The sequence below is a fragment of the Loxodonta africana genome, chromosome 4, assembly GCF_030014295.1.
Source record: "Loxodonta africana isolate mLoxAfr1 chromosome 4, mLoxAfr1.hap2, whole genome shotgun sequence".
Lineage (NCBI taxonomy): Eukaryota > Metazoa > Chordata > Mammalia > Proboscidea > Elephantidae > Loxodonta > Loxodonta africana.
Window position 1 is genome coordinate 37,735,581 of NC_087345.1, and position 19,529 is coordinate 37,755,109.

At 41.7% G+C, this 19,529-nt stretch overlaps 1 protein-coding gene across 2 annotated transcripts in view; it reads right to left on the reverse strand.

Annotated features, from left to right (window-relative positions):
* Positions 1 to 19,529, reverse strand: part of PLXNC1 (plexin C1) — a 171,759-nt gene that overhangs the window by 140,226 nt on the left and 12,004 nt on the right. Inside the window, exon 2 of one of the 2 annotated variants that reach the window (XM_003405262.4) lies at positions 2,151 to 2,291. The exons of the other annotated variant lie outside the window; for it this stretch is intronic. Coding sequence (XP_003405310.1) covers positions 2,151 to 2,291 — 141 coding nt within the window. The remainder of the gene's footprint in view (positions 1 to 2,150; positions 2,292 to 19,529) is intronic. 2 annotated transcript variants of the gene reach the window in all.

The following is a 19,529-nucleotide window of genomic DNA, read 5'->3' on the forward strand; positions in this document are numbered from 1 at the left end:
TTGGTGGAGACTTCTGCCAGGTCTGTGGGTCCAGTCAGCCTGACCAGGTTGGTGAAGCTACAGATGTTTCCTTGTGGCACTGAGCAGCTTGTATAGGATGACTGATGGGTATTTACCTATCCCCAGGAAATAAAGCCAACGCAACAGGAAAGATGATCAATGTATATTTTAAAAGAATATGTATACAAACACCCTCCCATATGTTACTGGGTTTCCTCCAAAGAAAACAGATTAAATCAAATGCCTACCAGGCACTCAGCACCATATCAGGCTATGGGAATTCGTGGCCTCTTCTCAAGACACTTAAAATTCAGTTGGGAAGGCAAGTCAAATACAAGTGAGAGGGTGAGGTACCAAAGCAAGGCATTTGTAATGAGCCAAAAGAATGATACAGATAACGAGTATTGTAGGAAAGGAGGGGAAAACAAGATCATTTAAGGTTTAGAAGCCCTCAAAGAAGAGGTGACATTTGAGCAGAATCAAAGCATAGATAGGTGGTGGTTGTTAGTTGCCATCAAGTTGGTTCTGACTCATGGCGACCCATGTATAACAGAACAAAACGTTGTCTGGGCCTGCACCATCTTCAAGATTGTCGGTATGCTTGAGTCCACTGTTGCACCCACTGTGCATTTTGAGTGCCTTTCAACCTAGGGAGCTCATCGTCTAGCACCGTATCGGACAGTATTCTGTTGAGACCCATGAAGTTTTCAGTGGCGAATTTTTGGAAGTAGATTACCAGGCCTTTTTTCCTAGCCTGTCTTAATCTGGAAACTCCACTGAAATTTGTCCACCACAGTGACCCTGCTGCTATTTGAAATACCAGTGGCATAGCTTCCAGCATCACAGCAACACACAAGTTACCACAGTACAGCAAACTGACAGATGGGCTGTGGAGAGTTAGATAGGAGTCAGTGAAGCAGACAGAAAGTAAGCATTCCAGGCAGGGGGTACAGTAAGAGCAAAGATACAGAAGCAGGGCCACGCAACGCACATTTGGAGAACAGCAAGTAAATAGGTTTGGCTAGGATGGGGGATGGAACTAGAGACTATCAGAGTAGAAGGGGGCTTTCTAGGCTGTCTAGTACAATCTCATTTCATGGATGAGGAAATGGAGGCCCAGAGAGGTTAAGTGATGCACCTAAAGTCACACAGCTAGTTATCAGTGGCAGATCAGTTTGGAAACAGATTTATCAGTATTCAGTTAAGAATCTGAGCTGATAGTAAATTGACTGGCTACGGAACGACAAAGCAGTTATCAGTCTAGCAAGACAGAATTTGTGTGGTTCCCAACCATGACCACTGGTGAAGACCACAACAGATGCATGCTGATGATAATGATAAAATGTTGTTAGTTGCCATCAAGTCGCACCTGACTCATGGCAGCCTAATGTATAGCAGGACAAAATGCCGTCCATGCCTGTGTCATCATCATGATCGTTGGTAAATAACACAATGACCACTACATAATTTTGGACAAGTTATTTGGTATCTCTGATTTTATTTTCTTCCCCGTTCTCCTGTCAAGGAATAAAAATCTTGACTTGGTAAGAGCCTATGCATACAGTGGGAAAAAAACAGTCCTCGGAGATAAAAGTCAAGTGAAGTCTCAAAGGGTTTCAGATCTCTAACCTCTCCGTGGTGTGTGTGGGTACAAAGGGCAGAAAACAAACCCCTTCTGTGGGTGGCAAGCGGGCTGGAGGGAAGGAACACCTGTTTTGTCTTCGTTTCAAGCCCTATAATCTCTCATTTCTTTGAAGTTGTGAGAAATCAGGTGCTTTGCACATTCCATTATAAAGAAGATAGAACCGAAAGGTTAAATGTCTTAGGACGGTGAGTCAGGGATGGGGTAGGGACCAGACCCCCATTTACTTCACCCAGGGAGCGTATGAGTAAAGAAGGCAAAATATCTTGGCACTCTTGCAGAACACTAAGTAGCTGGTGTTTCATTCCATGGCTAGGGTGGTTATTAAGTACACATTTCCAGAATTTCTTTCAGGGCATTTCTGGGGTCTCAGAGGAATTCACAATGCAATTCGTATAGTCTTGTGTATAATCCAGAAGCAATAAACAAAGAGAAAAAAGCAAAAAAAAAAAAAAAAAAAAAAGAATCATTATTAAAATAGATATTGAAGAAGGCACAGGAAACCAACCTTAAGTAACTGGCCATCTCCAGTCCCCAAGAATAAAACAGTCCTGTTCATGACCACGGTGCCATAAACCGATGTCAGGTCGGAATGGATCAATGTAGATGATGCGATCGGTTGTACTCTTTCGGGTTGATTCCCGTCTTTCTGAACATGCACACAAACGTACACACACACACAAAAAAAAAAGAGATAATTTTTAACAGCAATAATTCTCATTATAATGATCAAATGTCACTCATCTCTTCCTAGGATGGATCCCATTCCTGAGCACCAAATGTATTTTCTTAAACAAGATCCCCAAGAGCAACCTTTCAATGCCGCTATCTGCAAAGTCACCATTGTTGCCCAACCCATGGGAAGCCATTTGTTTACTATGTATTAACATGTATTGACTGCCAGCGGTGAGCTAGCCATCCATTTAACACTTCATATGATACGAAGCTGATTTCCACTTTATTGCTAGGAGAGAGTCCACTGCTGAATTGGGAGGGAGACAGTCTTGTTCTTGGCTGTTTGCAGGTTCCTGCTGCAATTCATTTGAGTTCGGTTTTGGTTTCTGTGAGGTTAAACACAAGTCATTTCCCAAGATGTGAGACAGATAATCCTAATGGGTGTGATGGCAGAGAGGAGGGACCCTGGTTAGACAAGAGGAGTCCAAGGTGAAGCCCAAAGACAGGGTAATTAATTCAGAGGGGAAAATATGGTCATGGGTGGTGTGTAAGACAGAGCCACAGAGCTAAAGAGGAACCAAGCAAAAGGTCTGAACCTGATGCTGATGCTCTTGACCAGGAAATGAAAAGCGTAACTCTCAACCCCAAGACATTTAAATTGTCTGAGGCTTTGAGCACAGATAATCACATGCTTGTTCCTGATCATTAAATAAAGCCCCTCTTTAAACCCAGAGCAGGGAGAGTGTCGACCAAAATGTCTTTTTCTTTCTTGTTTAAAGGAATGAAGTGCTTCATGCTGCTTCCTGCCTTCAACGACAGGAAACTGAGTTTGTAACACAAATCTCTAAAAGATATGGAGCTAGAAAGAGCCGTTGCCGTCTGTAGCTACTGAACACAGTGTGATAGCATACTTTATCTGCCAGAGCTCAGTTCCCAACTGTATTAAGGTTTTCAAAGGCACATTTAAGTTTAAGCCAATGGGAGAACCAGCAAACTTCAGTAAACAACTCCTAAAATCGCCTTGTTTTTGGAGAGGGGAGGTGGGCATGGGGGGAGAATGAGGCTTATTAACTTCATTATATTATTGCCAAAAGTGTTTATGTCTTTCAATTTATGTCTTATTAAATATTCGTTATTTTAAAACCCACCAAGTTTCATTAACACCTAAACTAAACGGATTCATGAACTAAATTGATTTCTGAAGCCTTTAAAGCGTCATCTGTATTTCTTTGTGGAAGTTGCACTTTGAGGAAAAGATAAGCTAGCAAGGATTCCTCCAATGCCATGATCACTTTTCAAGGAAATGATGTCATAACTAAGAAAAAGTGACTTACTTGCATAAAATATTCTATAGCAAACCCAGTTTAAAAAGATTTTTGGAAAGCCCATTAAAGGTATTTTTCTCCCAGTTAAAAGATAACTTTTCATGCAATTGGGAAAGATGAGGAGCTGTCCTGTTAAAATCAAAGTTAAAAAAAAAAATCTCCATGGGTCTAAGGATCGGAAAGAACAATAGATCACTGTTTAGATAAGGAAACCTCATGACTATGAGCAGAAAAAGAAAAATCGAGTGACCTTTAGACTGAAAAAAAGTAGAAAAAACCACAGCACACATTTTGCTTTAAAATAAAACAAGGATTGTTCAGACTTAAGATCGGCTGACCATGCTCATCGTTTTTATTAAATATTTGAACATCCCAGAGAGGCCAACTTAAAGAATTGGGCATAATCTCTGTCTGGGCAACAGAAATGTTCTACGTCCACCATCTTTGGTTGGAGGACTCCATTCTCCGCTCATCCCATGACACAGAAAGAGTAATGTCCATGGATTATGGATCACCCACGAGGACCAAATGGGACAGTGTACTCCCAGGTCTGATATACCATAAAAAAACCCATTGCCGTCAAGTCGATTCCAACTCATAATAAGCCTGTAGAACAGATTAGAACTGCCCCATAGACCTTCCAAGGAGTATCTGGTGGATTCAAACTGCCAATCTTTCAGTTAGTAGCCGTAGCTCTTAACCACTGCACTACAGGGTTTACAAGTCTGATATATGGTAGGTGCTTAGTAACTGCAGCTCTTCTGGTCAGCCAAGAATTATGATGCCATAGGTGGCCTTTGCTGAGGTGTGATGAGATATGCTGTTTGTGAAAAACTGGCTCCAAAAAACAGAGGCAGCTCAAAAGCCGAAAGGGAACAAGGAGGACATTGGCTCTAATTTACCACCTCACACTTTCTTGCACCCTTCCCTGACTTATGACTGTCCTTTGTAACTGTAGCTTTCTAAATTAAGTCCTAGATCAATCGCTTAGGTAAGTAGTACAGACATTAAGTCATTATTTCCAAACTTGAAAGGCCGCTGGTAGGGTACAAACTATCTGGGACTAGGAGGCAGAGTGGTTAGGTTTGCATTCAAGCTTGGTTCTCACCCAGTGGGTGGCCTGGGCAATTTATTTAATCCTGTTAAGGGGGGCAAGACAATGATGCTTGATTGGTACAGTTGTTAAGAAGAAGAGATGAAAATTACAATGATAGCAGCAGTAGTAGAATACCAGCTAACATGCACTGAGAGCTTACTGTGCTACCTGGAGTATTTCACCATCTTACCTAATACAGGCAGTATAGGGGTAGTGAGCCAGGCTGCCTGGGTTTGAATCCCAGGTCTGTCACTTACTAGATGAGTAATCTTGTGCCCATTATTTATTATTTCTGTAACTGAGTTTCCTCATCTATGAAATGGAAGTGATGATAACAGCATCACTCCCAAGGACCTGTTCTGAGGACTGAATGAATTAGAACACATGTAAAGCTGAGAACATCGTCTGGCACCTAGCAGCACTCAATTCATGTTTGTTATCATTACCTTATTAGAAACACAAACAGTTGCTGCCGCACTCATGACAGTTATTTATGCCTTCTTCTTTGCCAAAAGAAATTTAACTTCGTTCAGGTAGCAATGAGTTTCAGGCCTGAGGGAAACCATGTTTGGTCCAAGCCAAATGGTAATCTCATTCCCCATTGTCAGATACTTGTTTTTCCATCCCGTAGATCTGGGTGGTGCAAACAGTTAATATGTTTGGCTACTAAACTGAAAGAGTCCAGGCAGAGGCACCTTGGAAGAAAGGCCTGGAGATGTACTTCTGAAGGATCAGCCATTGAAAGCCCTATAGAGCACAGCTCTATTCTGACACACATGGGGTCACAATGAGTCAGAGCTGACACAGCAACAACTGGTAGTGGTGGTGGTGGAACTCGGGGTGGCTGTGTGGCCCAGTTTTGTCCAGTGAGATGTAAGAAATGGAAATGGCTGGAGGGGCTTCTGGGAAGCAGCTTTCTCCTTGATAAGAGGAGGCTCTTTAGGATAGCCTCTTTGCCCTCTTCCTTCACTTCCTCCCTTCGAGTACAGTGTATGAAGCCAAAAGGGAGGGAATGGTGGCAGCCATTTTGCTTCCATGAGAATGAAGCCGGAGGGTGAAAATCAACAGCTAAGACTGGTGCAGAGGAAAGATGGAAATAACCTAGGTTCTTGAGGACAACACTGAGCCACAGAAGCTCCAACCTGTAAACTTTTTATTAAGTTAACAATAAGTGTCATGGTTTAAGCCACTGTTGTTTTCTGTTTCTTGCAGCTAAAAGCAAGTCACTTAGTATAAAAAATGAGTCACGACTCATTGAACTGAGAATTAGTCCCTGACTTTTCCTCAACAACTGGGTACGGGCTTGCTCCTCTCACCACTCTGGACCACCCTGGCCACAGGCAGGATTTTATAGCCAATTACAAAAGTGGGCCTGGAAGAAAGTAGGAAAAAGGAGGCTTGGACCTCATGCAAACTCTAGGGCCTGCTCCAGCTGAATAGAAATGGATTCTTTTGTGTGTAAACACACAGAAAGGGACAGGTCCTCTTGAATGGAAAAATAAGTCCTCTGAATGGCTTTCTTAGGCTCATTTCAGCAAATGAAAACAAAAGAAAGACAGGCTCCCCAGAAACCTCCTCACAAAAGTAGAGTTAATACCTAGGGAACCATGCAGAAAAAGGGGGAAATAGTGCAGCCGACCCTGTGTCCAGATATTATTCTTACTCTCTTTTTTTTGGCTTATTTTCTATCTTGCCCTTCTCTCCCCTTAGGGCATAATTGCTAATGTTGCTCTCACCTATTCTGTCTAGTTTATTATGTGTAATTTATTTCTGAATCCCAGCCTCTGCTTGTTCATCTGTGTGTAACAAGGTTAATGCCTTGTAATGATGCTTTTGCCAGTTCTGCCTTTCATGACAAAATCCAATCTTGATTTAGCTCTAAACCTTGTCTCCCCTTTGGGCTTTCTTGGTTCCCTCAGAGCTGTCATTCTCCTTCTCCTGCCTGCCATGTCTAACCACAACATCACACCTACACGTTAGCCAGCTGTGAGAGGGAAACTTTTTTTCAGTTGAGGAAAAAGCTACCTTGTCTCAAAGAATGTTTGGGCTGAAAAAAGAGAGAACTGAGCCCCAGCATACCAAGTTGGGGCGAAGGCTACTGAGGAGGGGTGAGTGCTGGTGTGTGTGTGTGTGTGCGCACGTGTGTGTTTAGGGGGGTAGTGAGCATATCACAAGGGAAAGAGCTTAATCTTGATGCTTCTCCACAGTATTTTTCATTGACAATAAAGGGATCAGCAGCTAGCCAAAAGGTCGTCAGTTCAAATCCACCAGCCACTCATTGGAAACCCTATGAGGCAGTTCTACTCATAGGGTCCTATAGGGTCCTATGAGTCGGAATCAACACGAGGGCAACAGGCTTTTTAGTTGTGCACGCATGACTCCAGGGGGCGCCAGCCACATATTCTAGGGTATGAAAGGCACCTTCCAGAGTTGAGCAACATAGTACCCTGCCCCTACCATGTGAACGGTGGCCCTGCCATAGGTTTACCCAGACTCATGGAGGTTCTGGCAGCGTGTGCACGTCCATGCTGCAGCTGCTATGGCAATAGCATGAGGAAACGTACATAAAAGTGGGGCATCAAGTGTTGAGGACCAAGCAAGAGTCGAGTATTTTACTTCCGAGGTACTGAAAACCAGAAGCCAGTTGCCTTTCAGTTGATGCCATCTCATGGTGACCCTACGTGTGCCAGAGTAGAAATGTGCTCCATAGGATTTTCAATGGCTTGTTTTTCTGGAAGTAGATCACCAGGCTTTTCTTCTGCGGTGCCACTGAGTGGGCTCGAATCTCCAACCTTTAGGTTAACAGCCAAACAAGTTAAATTTTTGCACCATCCAGGGACTCTAAGGCACTAAGAGGACTCCCTTATTTTATTTTTCCTTGAGGCGAGGGCAAACACCCACCAGATGCCTACTGATTTCTTCCACATTGATGAAATGCGTCTCTTTTGGAAGCATTTTAATTCTGCATTTTGGTTCCTCTTTGGGATAAACTTATCTTGAAGCAGTTTCTTCATCATTTCCTATTACTTTACGCAGGGGCCCATTTGTGGTTAGCAGACAGAAGGAGCCCTGTGCCTGAATTCTGGTTCCCATTCTGACCCTCACAGGCTGCTTGATTTTGGCAAATTAAGTCCATGAGCCTCAATTAGTGTATCTGAAAAATGGAGGCAATAATACTACATGCCCTACCTAGCTCTCAATGCTGCTGTGAGGCTCAAATGAAATAACCTGTGTGAAAATAATTACAAAACTATCTTCGTCAAACTAGGGAAATGAGAGGAATCATTATTCACCCAAGTTAGATGGTGATTTTATTAGCCATTAAGGGTCCTGTTGCTTTTCTTTATTCTTCTAGAGTATAGGGCATAGATCGGGTTCTAAGTTTATGGTATCTCTCTGATCATCTGAAGGAAGAATTTACATTGGGGATGCAAGTGATCAAAAGGAAAAACTCAAAGTGTGCAAGAGGAGCAGAGAAGGGAAGTTTAAGGCCATGGCTGGGTGGCCTCTGCACCAGGCAATGCGCAGCAGGAAATATGCAAAGTGGTGAAGTGTGTATTTAACATCCTGCCTCCTCCTCTTGGACCTTCTCAGTGCCCACCAGCCTCCCAAAGCTGTTGTTGTTGTGGGCTGTTGAGACGATCCCCACTCACAGCGACCCTATAGGATGGAGTAGGCTATAATCTTTATGGAAGCAGATCACCAGGTCTTTCTCCTGCAGAAAGTTTCAAGCCACTGACCTTTTGGTTAGCAGCCAAGTGCTTAACCACTGCACCCCTAAGCCTACCCACTGCCAAAGTCCCACTCTCCGAAATGTATACTTCTTTCTTCTGCTTTACCCATCAATCCAAATGGCCCCATCCCGGTTTATCCCCCCACCCCCTCTCTATGGCTAATTTCAGTCAATGATTTATAAAAAGAGAAAAACCAAAAAAACAAACTAGTTGCCACTTAATCAATTCTGACTCATGGCAATCCCATGTGCACAGAGTAGAACTGTGCTCCATAGGGTTTTTAAGGCTGTGACTTTCAGAAGCACATCACCAGGCCTTTCTTCTGAATCATCTTTGTGTGGGTTTGAACCACCAACATTTGGGTTCCATTTGTACCACTCAGTGACTACTAAAATAATTCCCAAAAAAGATATGAATGGTGACAGTGTAAAAACTGCGCTTTGCTATATTTGTAGAGTTGGAAGACTCAATCCACCAATGTTTTTCCACAGGGGAGGTACTAGAATTCTGGGTGGGATATTTCTTCATTTCGGGTGGAGGGGTTGTTCTGCATGATCCAAGAATTTCAGCATCCCTGACTCCTGTCCACAAAATACCAGTAATGCCCACCATCATTTTGATTACTGCAAAAAAAGCCTCCCCCTACAAAAACCATTTGCCCTCAAGTCCAGCCCAACTCATGGCGACCTCATGTGTGTCAGAGAAGAACTGTGCTGCACGGGTTTTTTTGTTTGTTTGTTTGTTCTTTACAGAGACAAGGTTTACAGAGCAACCTGGTTTCTCATTAAACAGTACATATATTGTTTTATGATATGGTTAACAACCCCACATGTCAACACTCTCCCTTCTTGAACTTGGGTTTTCCTATTACCAGCTTTCCTATCCCCTCCTGTCTTCTAGTCCTTGCCCCTGGGCTGGTGTGCCCCTTTAGTCTCATTTTGTTTCATGGGCCTGTCCAATTTTTGGATGAAGGGAGTGACTTCATTACTGAGCTAAAAGGGTGTCTGGGGCTCATACAGTTTCCCCATCGTGATAAATGCCACTAGAACCACCCCGACTCCTCTCTTTTCATTATTCCTCAAGTCTAATTCATGAAAATCCCAGCAGTTTCAAAAAAAACCTATCTCAAATCCATCTTCTCAGTCTCCACAATCTCCACCCATTAACAAGGAGCATCTATTATCTAGCTCCTGATCTGCTGATCTCAGTCTCTCCATTTCATGCTACAATCTGTTCTCTGTCCAGGAACCAGAGCGATCCTTTAAAACAGAAAATAGGCTATGTGACTCCCTGCCTGTAACTCTTCAATGGATTCCCATCACACTTAGAATCAAGTCCAAATGCCTCCCAGGTCCTACCTGAGCTGGTACCTGCCTACTTCAAATGCATCCCTTGCTACTCTTCTTGTTCACTCTACTTCATCTCCTGGACTGACTTTCTTTCAGATTATTGAAATATTACCATATTTTGGCCTAAGGGCCTTTACACATGCTACTTCTTCTAGTTCACAAGGAGGCTGGCTCCTTTTAATCTTTCAGGTCTCAAGTTAAATGTCACCTCCTCATGAACACATGACCATAGTTCTCCCATCCCTACACCAGCTGCTGTTCTGTATATGGCATCCCATTTGTTTCCTTCAAACTACTTCTTATGATTATTGCTTTTCTAAAACTAATTTATTGTCTGTCTGCCGGTAGAGTATAAACTCTAGAAGAGTTATTCTACACTTTGAATCCAGCATGAACCTCAGTGTTCGGCATGCAGTAGGCTGTCAACAAACATTTATTGAAAGAATAAATACCTGGATCAGTGTTTGAATACTTTAAGTCAATATCTCATCAGGCAACCCGGTTACATTGCTGTTGTAGTTGTTTTTAGGTGCCTTCAAATTGGTTCCAACTCATAGCATCCCTATGTACAACAGAGTAAAACGCTGCCCCGTCCTGTGCCATCCTCACAATTGTTGTTATGCTTGGGCCTATCATTGCAATCACTGTGTTAATCCATCCCATCGAGGGTCTTCCTCTCTTTCACTGACCCTCTAATTTACCAAGCATGCTATCCCTCTCCAGGGACTGGTCCCTCCTGATAACATGTCCAAAGTATGTGAGGTGAAGTCTCACCATCCAGGCTTCCTAGGAGCATTCTGGTTGCACATCTTCCAAGACAGATTTGTTCGTTCTTCTGGCAGTATTCAATATTCTTCACCAACACCATAATTCAAACAAATCAATGCTTCCACAGTCTTCCTTATTCATTGTCCAGCTTTTCCATGCATATAAGGCAATTGAAAATTGCCTTGCGTTAGGCACACCTTAGTCCTCAAAGTGACATCTTTACTTTAGAACACTTTAAAAAGATCTCTTGCAGCAGATTTGACCCAGTGCAATACGTCATTTGATTTCTTGACTGCTGTTTCCATGGGCATTGTCTTAGTTATCTAGTGCAGCCATAACAGAAATACTACAAGTAGACAGCTACAACAAAGAGGAACTTATTCTCTCACAGTCTTGGAGGCTAGAAGTCCGAATTCAGGGTGCCATCTCCAAGGTAAGGCTTTCTCTCTGTTGGCTCTGGGGGAAGGTCCTTGTCATCAATCTTCCCTGGTCAAGGAGCTTCTCAGCACAGGGACCCTGGGTCCAAATGGCACACTATTCTCCTGGCTCTTGTTTCTTGATGGTAGGAAGTCCCCATGTCTCTCTGCTTGCTTCTCTTTTTTATATCTCAAAATAGATTGGTTTAAAACACAGCCTAATCTTATAAATTTAGTTCTGCCACTAATCCAACCTCATTAACATCATAGAAATAGGGTTTACAACATGTAGGAAAATCACATCAGATGACAAAATAGTGGATAGTCCCACAATACTGGGAATTATGGCCTAGCCAAGTTCACACACATTTTTGTCTTTTAGTTTGAGAAATGACAAGCGTGATCTTTCCTTTTGGTGTTCTACCTCCAGGTCTTTGCACATGCCATTATAATACTTTGTCTTCTCAAGCCGCCCTTTGAAACCTTCTGCTCAACTCTTTTACTTCATCATTTCTTCTTTCACAAACTACTCGATGTTCAAGAGCAAATTTTAGAGTCTCTTCTGACATCCATTTTGATCTTTTTCTTTCTTTCCTGTCTTTTTAATGACCTTTTGCTTTCTTCATGTATGATATCCTTGATGTCATTCCCACAGCCCGTCTGGTCTTTGGTCATTAGTGTTCAATGCATCAAATCTATTCTTGAGATGATCTCTATATTCAGTTGGAATATACACAAGGTTGTATTTTGGACCTAGTGGACTTGTTTTAATTTTCTTCAGCTTCAACTTTATTTGCATATGAGCAATTGATAGTTTGTTCCACAGTTAATCCTTGGCCTTGTTCTGATTAAATGATATTGAGTTTCTCCATCATCTCTTGCCACAGGTGTAGGTGATTTGATTCCTGTGTATTCCATCTGGCAAGGTCCACCTGTATAGTTGCCGTTTATGTTGCTGAAAAAAGATATTTGCAATGAAGAAGTCATAGATCTTGCAAAATTCTATCATGTGATCTGCAGTGTCATTTCTAACACCAAGGCCATATTTTCCAACTATTGATCCTTCTTCTTTTTATCCAACTTTTTAATTCCAATCACCAGTAATTATCAATGCATCTTGATTGCATGTTTGATCAAATTTCAGACTGCAGAAATTGGTAAAAGTTTTAAATTTCTTCATCTTTGGACTTAGTGGTTGGTGCTTGAATTTGAATAATAGTCCTATCAACTGGTCTTCCTTGTAGGTGTATGGATATTATCCCATCACTGAAAGCACCGTACTTCAGGATAGATCTTGAAATGTTCTTTTGAAGACGAATGTGATGTCACTCCTCTTCAATTTGTCATTCCTGTCATAGTAGACCACCTGATTGTCCAATTCAAAATGGCCAACACCAGTCTATTTCAGCTCACTAATACCTAGGATATCAATCTTTATGGGTTCCATCTCATTTTTGATGATTTCCAGTTTTCTTAGATTCATACTTTCTACATTTCATGTTCCAATTATTAATGGATGTTTGCAGCTGTTTCTCCTCATTTTGAGTCATGCTGCCTCAGCAAATGAAGGCCCTGAAAACCTGAATCCATCCATACCATTAAGGTATAGTAGACCATATTATTGCCTGATTCAAAATGGCCGATACCAGTCCATTTCAGCTCACTAATGCCTAGGATACTGAGCTTTATGCGTTCCATTTTGTTTTTGACAACTTCCAATTTTCCTAGATTCATACTTCATACATTCCACATTCCACATTCCTATTATAAATGGATGTTTGCAGCTATTTCTTCTCATTTTGAGTTGTGCCACATCAGCAAACGTAGGTCCCGAAAGTTTGATTCCATCCACATCATTAAGGTACACTCTACTTTGAGGAGGCAGCTCTTCCCCAGTCATATTTTGAGTGCCTTCCAACCTTAGGGCTCATCTTCCAGCACTATATCAGACAATGTTATGCTGCTATTCATAATGTTTTCACTGGCTAATTTTTTCAGAGGTAGACAGCCAGGTCCTTCTTCCTAGACTGTCTCAGACTAGACGCTCTGCTGAAACTTGTCCATCATGGGTGACCCTGGTGGTATTTGAAATACGGGTGGCATAGCTTCCAGCATCACAGCAACATGCAAGCCACCACAGTATACCAAACTGACAGATGAGTGGTGCTAATCACTGTAGATATCTCAAACTATCGTTTATGCCCCTTTCTACTTTGAAATTATGGTACTTTCTGCTGCTAGATCTTGCTATTTAATGTGTTAGGATATATTACCATATCTCAAATTTTTTAAAGTATTATTATGTATCTGTATATTAATATAGTGGCTTAATTTGCGATCCAATGTTTTTATTTTATATATTTAAATACATTATTCTAAGAAAAGATCTACTGGCTTCAACAAAAGTCCATAGCACAAGAGCTCCACAAGCTCAGGAGCTCTGGGTTAGAGTACATAGAGATATTGCTAAGCAGAGGAGGCTGATACTCAGTGACACCTCAACTACCTACTGCTCTAGGCTAGCCCTCTCCTACTGCCTCAGAGAAGCAAGGGTCTGCATTTGGAATCGATTTTTTTTTTTAAGTGGTCACAGAGAGGGAGAAAGGAGCCTCAGGAGAATGTCAATGAGCAGTAATCAGTAACAGCTGGTATGTTAGATAACAAACTTCTCAAGAGGACTCTTCCAAGACCAGGTTGTGGGGGAGATGGAAGAATGGCAGAGGATCTTGCCTCACTGGTCATGGACTGACAGGAAAACACTCTTCTCTCATGGCTACTTGGCTTTTACTCTTCCTATAGCTCAAGTATTGACTCCTTTGGAAACACATATACCCAGCCCATTATACCTCTTATCTTACTGTACTATAATCATCAATCTTCCCATCTGTCTTCTCCACTAAGTGGAGGAACACACCTTCTTTCCAGTTCAACAAACAAATTATTATATGTTGGACACATTATAGATGCCTGGGAAACAAAGACCAGTCAGACCTGGCCACTCCCCTTAAGGCACATATAGCCCAAAGAGGACTGTGTTGGCCCCAACACTGAGTCTGGCACAAAGTCATCACTCTGTATTAGGAAAGGTGGATTCCTAACTCGCTTTCCAACTACCTACTTTGTGGCTCTTCCTGGATGTCTGTCTTAGTTACCTAGCGTTGTTGTAACAGAAATACAATTGGATGGGTTTAAAGGACAAAAATTTATTTTCTCACAGTTCTGAGGCTACAAGTTCAAATCAACGTCTTGGATGTGTCAATTCTTTCCTTGTTCAGTAGCCCCAGACATTCCTTGGTTCCTTGGCTTGTAGATGCTCCTCACATGGCATCTGCTCTTGTATGTGTGTCTCTGTGTTTATTCTGCTCTTTTTATAACTCAGAAGTGATTAGGTTTAGGATCCACCCTACATCAGCATGGTCTCATTAACATAACAAAAGAAAAATCCTATTTCCAAACAAGATCACATCCAATCTGTAAGAGACAGTTTCTGAATCTCTCACCATCTCAGTCTATAGACGGCCTAAAGGAATTCAACACATATCTTGGAGGGACATAATGCAATCCATAACAATGCCCCAAAGGCATCTAAAAATCAACAAAAATTATATTCATCTTCTAATTGATCACCAACACCTCTGAATTCTACATCTTAAAAAGCTGTTTCATTTAATCCCTCTCTCCACCCTCACTGTCACAACATCAGTTCAAGTCTTCAATATCCTTCAGTTGGATAATTATAATCAACAGAGCCCATCTGTTTCTCTCCACATTTGTCACCACCACTGTAGACCAAACCAACATTATTTCTTGCCTGGACTACTACAGTAGCCTCCTGCAAGTCTCTCTGCTTCCACTGTGCCCAATTTCTCACCCATTTCCCACAGGCAGCCATTATTTAGGAATCCAAATCCAATCATTTCACTTCCCTTCAAAGGCTCCCTTATGCTTTGAGAATAAAATTCAAACTCCTTCCTACAGCCTACAAGGCCAGTAGGATCGAGTCCCCGCTTCCTTCCCCAACCTCCTCTCAAAAATACTCTTTCTCACTATCTCCTTATACTCAACCACACTAACCCTTTGTTCTTCAAGCCAACCAATCCCTTCTCCCCTTTGATCCTTTGTACTTGCTCTCCAGTCTACTTGGAGTGCTCTGTCCCCAGCTCTCTGTGGGAACACCTACCACCACCTTTTCTCATCCTCATCAATATCACCTTCTTGAAGAAAACTTTCCCCAGGGCCCTACCTGAAATGGCCTCACCTTGTCATAGTACCTGTTTTGTTCCCTTAAAGCCCCAGTCTCAATCTGAGTTTCCTTATGTGTAAAATGGAAGTAACAATATTACCCCCTTTGTAAGACTGTGGTACAGATTAAATGCGTTAATGTTGGTAAAGCCCTTAGTATAATACCTGGTACTCAGTAGGCACTGCATAAGTGTTATCTATCATTACTTATCATATTTTCTCATTCTTTGTAAAAAATTTATTGTGGTAAAATATATATAACAGAAGTTTGCCATGTTAACCATTTTTTAGTGTACAATTCAGTGGCATTAATTACTTTCATCATGTTGTGCACCCATAACCACTATCTATTTCTAAAAGTTTTTCATCACTCCAAACAGTAACTCTGTACCCCTAAATCAATAACTCCCCACTCCCCCTTCTCCCAGCCTCTGGTAACCACTAATCTACTTTTGTCTCTATGTATCAGCCTATTCTAGGTATCTCACGTAAGTGAGATCATACAATATTTATTCTTTTGTGTCTGACTTATTTCACTTGGCATAATGTTTTCAAACAGTATCTCTCTGGGTAGCACAAATGGTTAACGTGCTTGGCTATTAATTAAAAGGCTGGAAGTTCAAGTATCCACCCAGAGGCACCTTGGAAGAAAGGCCTACTGATCTACTTCTGAAAGCTCAGCCGTTGAAAATCCTATGGCACACAGTTCTACTCTGACACACATGGGGTTGCCATGAGTCAGAGTTGACTCAACAGCAACTGGTTAACTAGTTAGTGTTCTCAAGGTTCATCCATGTCATAGCACGTATCAGAACTTCATTTCTCTTCATGGCTGAATAATACTCCGTTATAAGTGTATAACACATTTTGTTTATCCATTCATCTGTTGATGGACATTTGGATTGTTTCCACCTTTTGGCTATTGTGAATAATGTTAAAATGAACATTCACATACAAGTATCTGTTTCAGTCCCTGCTTTCAATTCTTCTGGGTATATATCTAAGAGTGGAATTGCTGGGTCATATGGCTATTCTATATTTAACCTTTTGAGGAAATACCAAACTGTTTTCCACAGTGACTGCACCATTTTAATTCCCACCAGGGATGCACCAGGATTCCAATTTCTCCATATCCTCACCATCACTTGTTATTTTACTGATAATAGCCACCCTGCTGGATGTGAAGTGGTATCACATTGTGGTTTTGATTTGCATTTCCCTAATGGAGCCCTGGTGGTGTAGTGGTTAAGAGTTCAGCTGTTAACCAAAAGGCCAGCAGTTCCAATCCAACAGCCACTCCTTAGAAACCCTATAGGTCAGCTCTACTCTGTCCTATAGGGTCACTATAAGTTGGAATCAACTAGATGGCAATGGGTTTTAGAGACTAATGAATGGACTTAAACATACCAATAACCATGAAGATGGCACAGGGCCAGCCAACGTTTCATTTGTTACACACAAGGTCACTGCTGGAGTCAACTCTACAGCAACTAACAATAACAACAACAACGACTAATGTTGTTGAGCATATTCTCATGCGCTTATTGGCCATTTGTACATATTCTTTGGAGAAATGTCTATTCAAGTCCTTTGATTTTTTTTAATTGGGTTGTTTGTCTTTTTGCTGTTGCATTAGAGGAGCAATTTATACATTCTCTATATTAAACTCTTATCAGATATGTGGTTACAAAATATATTCTCCCATTCTGTGGGTTCTCTTCACTTTCTTGATAAAATCCTTTGATGCACAAAATCTTGATGAAGCCCACTTTACCTATTTTTTTTTCTTTTGTTGCTTAAGTTTTTGGTATCATATCTAAGAATCCACTATCAAAAACAAGATCTTAAAACTTTACCACTATGTGATGGTTAAGATTGTGTGTCAACTTGCCTGGGCCATGATTCTCAGTGTTTATATGTGATCACTCACATAATGGGATTTGCAGTGAGTAGCCAATTAGTTGAAAGGGTGTTTCCTTGGGGGTATGGCCTGCATCCGAATATAAGCAGATGTTCTGGGTTTTTGCTCGTCTGGATCCTGCGGCCAACTCTGGTTCTTGGGACTTGAGCTATCAGCTTATCTGCTGATCTCAGGATTCATCAATCTTCACAGCCTGTGAGCGGAGCCCTGCTCTTCGACCTACCAATCTTGGATTCGCCAGCCCCTGCAGCTACATGATTCAGGAGAAGCCTTGCAGTCTTGCCTGCCAATCTTGGGATTCGTCATATTCACAGCCTGTGAGCAAGAGCCCTGCTTTCCAACCTGCCAATCTTGGGTTCGCCAGCCCCTGCATCTGTGTGAGTTGGGAGAAGCCTCTATCTTAATCCACGGACTTGGGACATTTCCAGCCTCTACAATCATGTGAGCTGTTTCTTTGATATAAATCTCTTTTCTATATATATTTATATGCTTTACTGGTTTTGCTTCTCTAGAGAACCCAGCGTAAGACACTCTATATATTTTTTTAAGAGTTTTAGTTCTTATATTTAGGTCGCTGATCCATTTGGAGTTAATTTTCATATGTGTATTGAGGTATGAGTCCAACTTCATTCTTTCACATATGGATATCCAGTTGTCCCGGGATCATTTGTTAAAGAGACTGTTGTTCGCCATTGAACGGACCTTGCACCCTTGTCAAAAATCAATTGGTAATAGATGTATGGGTTTATTTCTGGATGCTCAGTTCTTTTCATTGATCTATATATCTGTTCTTATACCAGCAGCACACGGTTTTGATTGCTGTAGCTTTGTAATACATTTTGTATGGGGAAGTGTGAGTCCTCCTGCTTTCTTTTTCCTTTTCAAGATTGTTTTGGCTGTTTGGGGCTCCTTGTAATTCCATTTGAACTGGAGGATCAGCTCTTCCATTTCTACAAAAAAGGCTGTTGGATAGCTATCATTTTTTAATATAAAAATAGCGTCTTTAATTATTTGCTATGTGTTTGCTATGAATTGTAACCCCAAAAATTATGTGTATCAATTTGGCTAAGCCATGATTCCCAGTATTGTGTAACTGTCCACCTTTTTGTCACCGGATGTGATTTTCCTATGTGTTGTAAATCCTATCACTTTGATGTTAATGAGATGGCTTAGTGGCAATTATGTGGATGAGATCTACAAGACTAGATTGTATCTTAAGCCAATCTCTTTTGAGATATAAAAGAGAGAAGTGAGCAGAGACATGGGGACCTCATATCACTTAGAAAGGAGCACCAGGAGCATAGCGTATTCTTTGGACCTCAGGTTCCTGTGCTGAAAAGCTCCTTGACCAGGGGAAGATCAATGTCAAGGACCTTCATCCAGAGCGGACAGAGAGAGAAAGCCCTCCCCTGGAGCTGATGCCCTGAATTCGGACTTCTAGCCTACTAGACTGTAAGAGAAGAAACTTCTTTGTTAAAGCCATCCACTTGTAGTATTTCTGTTATAGAAGCACTAGATAACTAAGACAGTAAAAGTTATTGCCTACTCTAATTACCACTGATAAAAACATTTTCACACAATACTTGGCACAGAATAGGAGCTCAAAAAGTGTATTCGTTTGAGTTAATGATTGTCCTAATCAGTTACTTTGCCTCTAGTCTTGCCTCTCCAATCCATCTTCTGAATAATCTTTCATGTCTGTTTATAACCCTGACGTTGTCCCCATCAACAATAGCCATGACTTTCACACTCATGCTCAGCAGATCCTAGCAGTTCCTTTGAGATGTCTCTGAGACAGGCACAGGAAGGCACAAGTTGTAGGGTTCTGGGGACATCCCAAACCCTATGACTCCTCTATCCCCAGCACTTGGCAGTGGTCTCATCCAGAGTAGCAGGCCAATGATGACTTGCTAACCTTTTTCCCAAATGGAACATCTGGTTAAGATTTATTTTAAAGTCAGGGTTTGGAAAGTCTGAAAATGACTGACCATCAGAATAAAATCCAAAGACCTTTGCCTTTCCCATTAAGCTCTTTACCATCTGGTCCTGCACGCTCATTTCTGGACACCCTCCAGCCAGAGTGAGCGACTTACAGCTCACAAGCTTACTCAACTTCCCATGTGTGCACAAGCTGTTGTTTCTCTCCAGAACTTTCTTCCCTGCCTTCTCCACTTGGCTGATGTGTACATGTTCGTCAAGGCACAGCTCAAGCGTCCCCTCTTTAAAGCCTCCTAGAAACTCACAGGCTGAGTCTGACGGCATTCCTTGGGGCTTCGACAGAATCCTTTTTGTTAAATCTGTATTACAACTGGTACCATACTGTATTGTACTGCTGTTTTATGCTCAGTCTTTCCATAACAG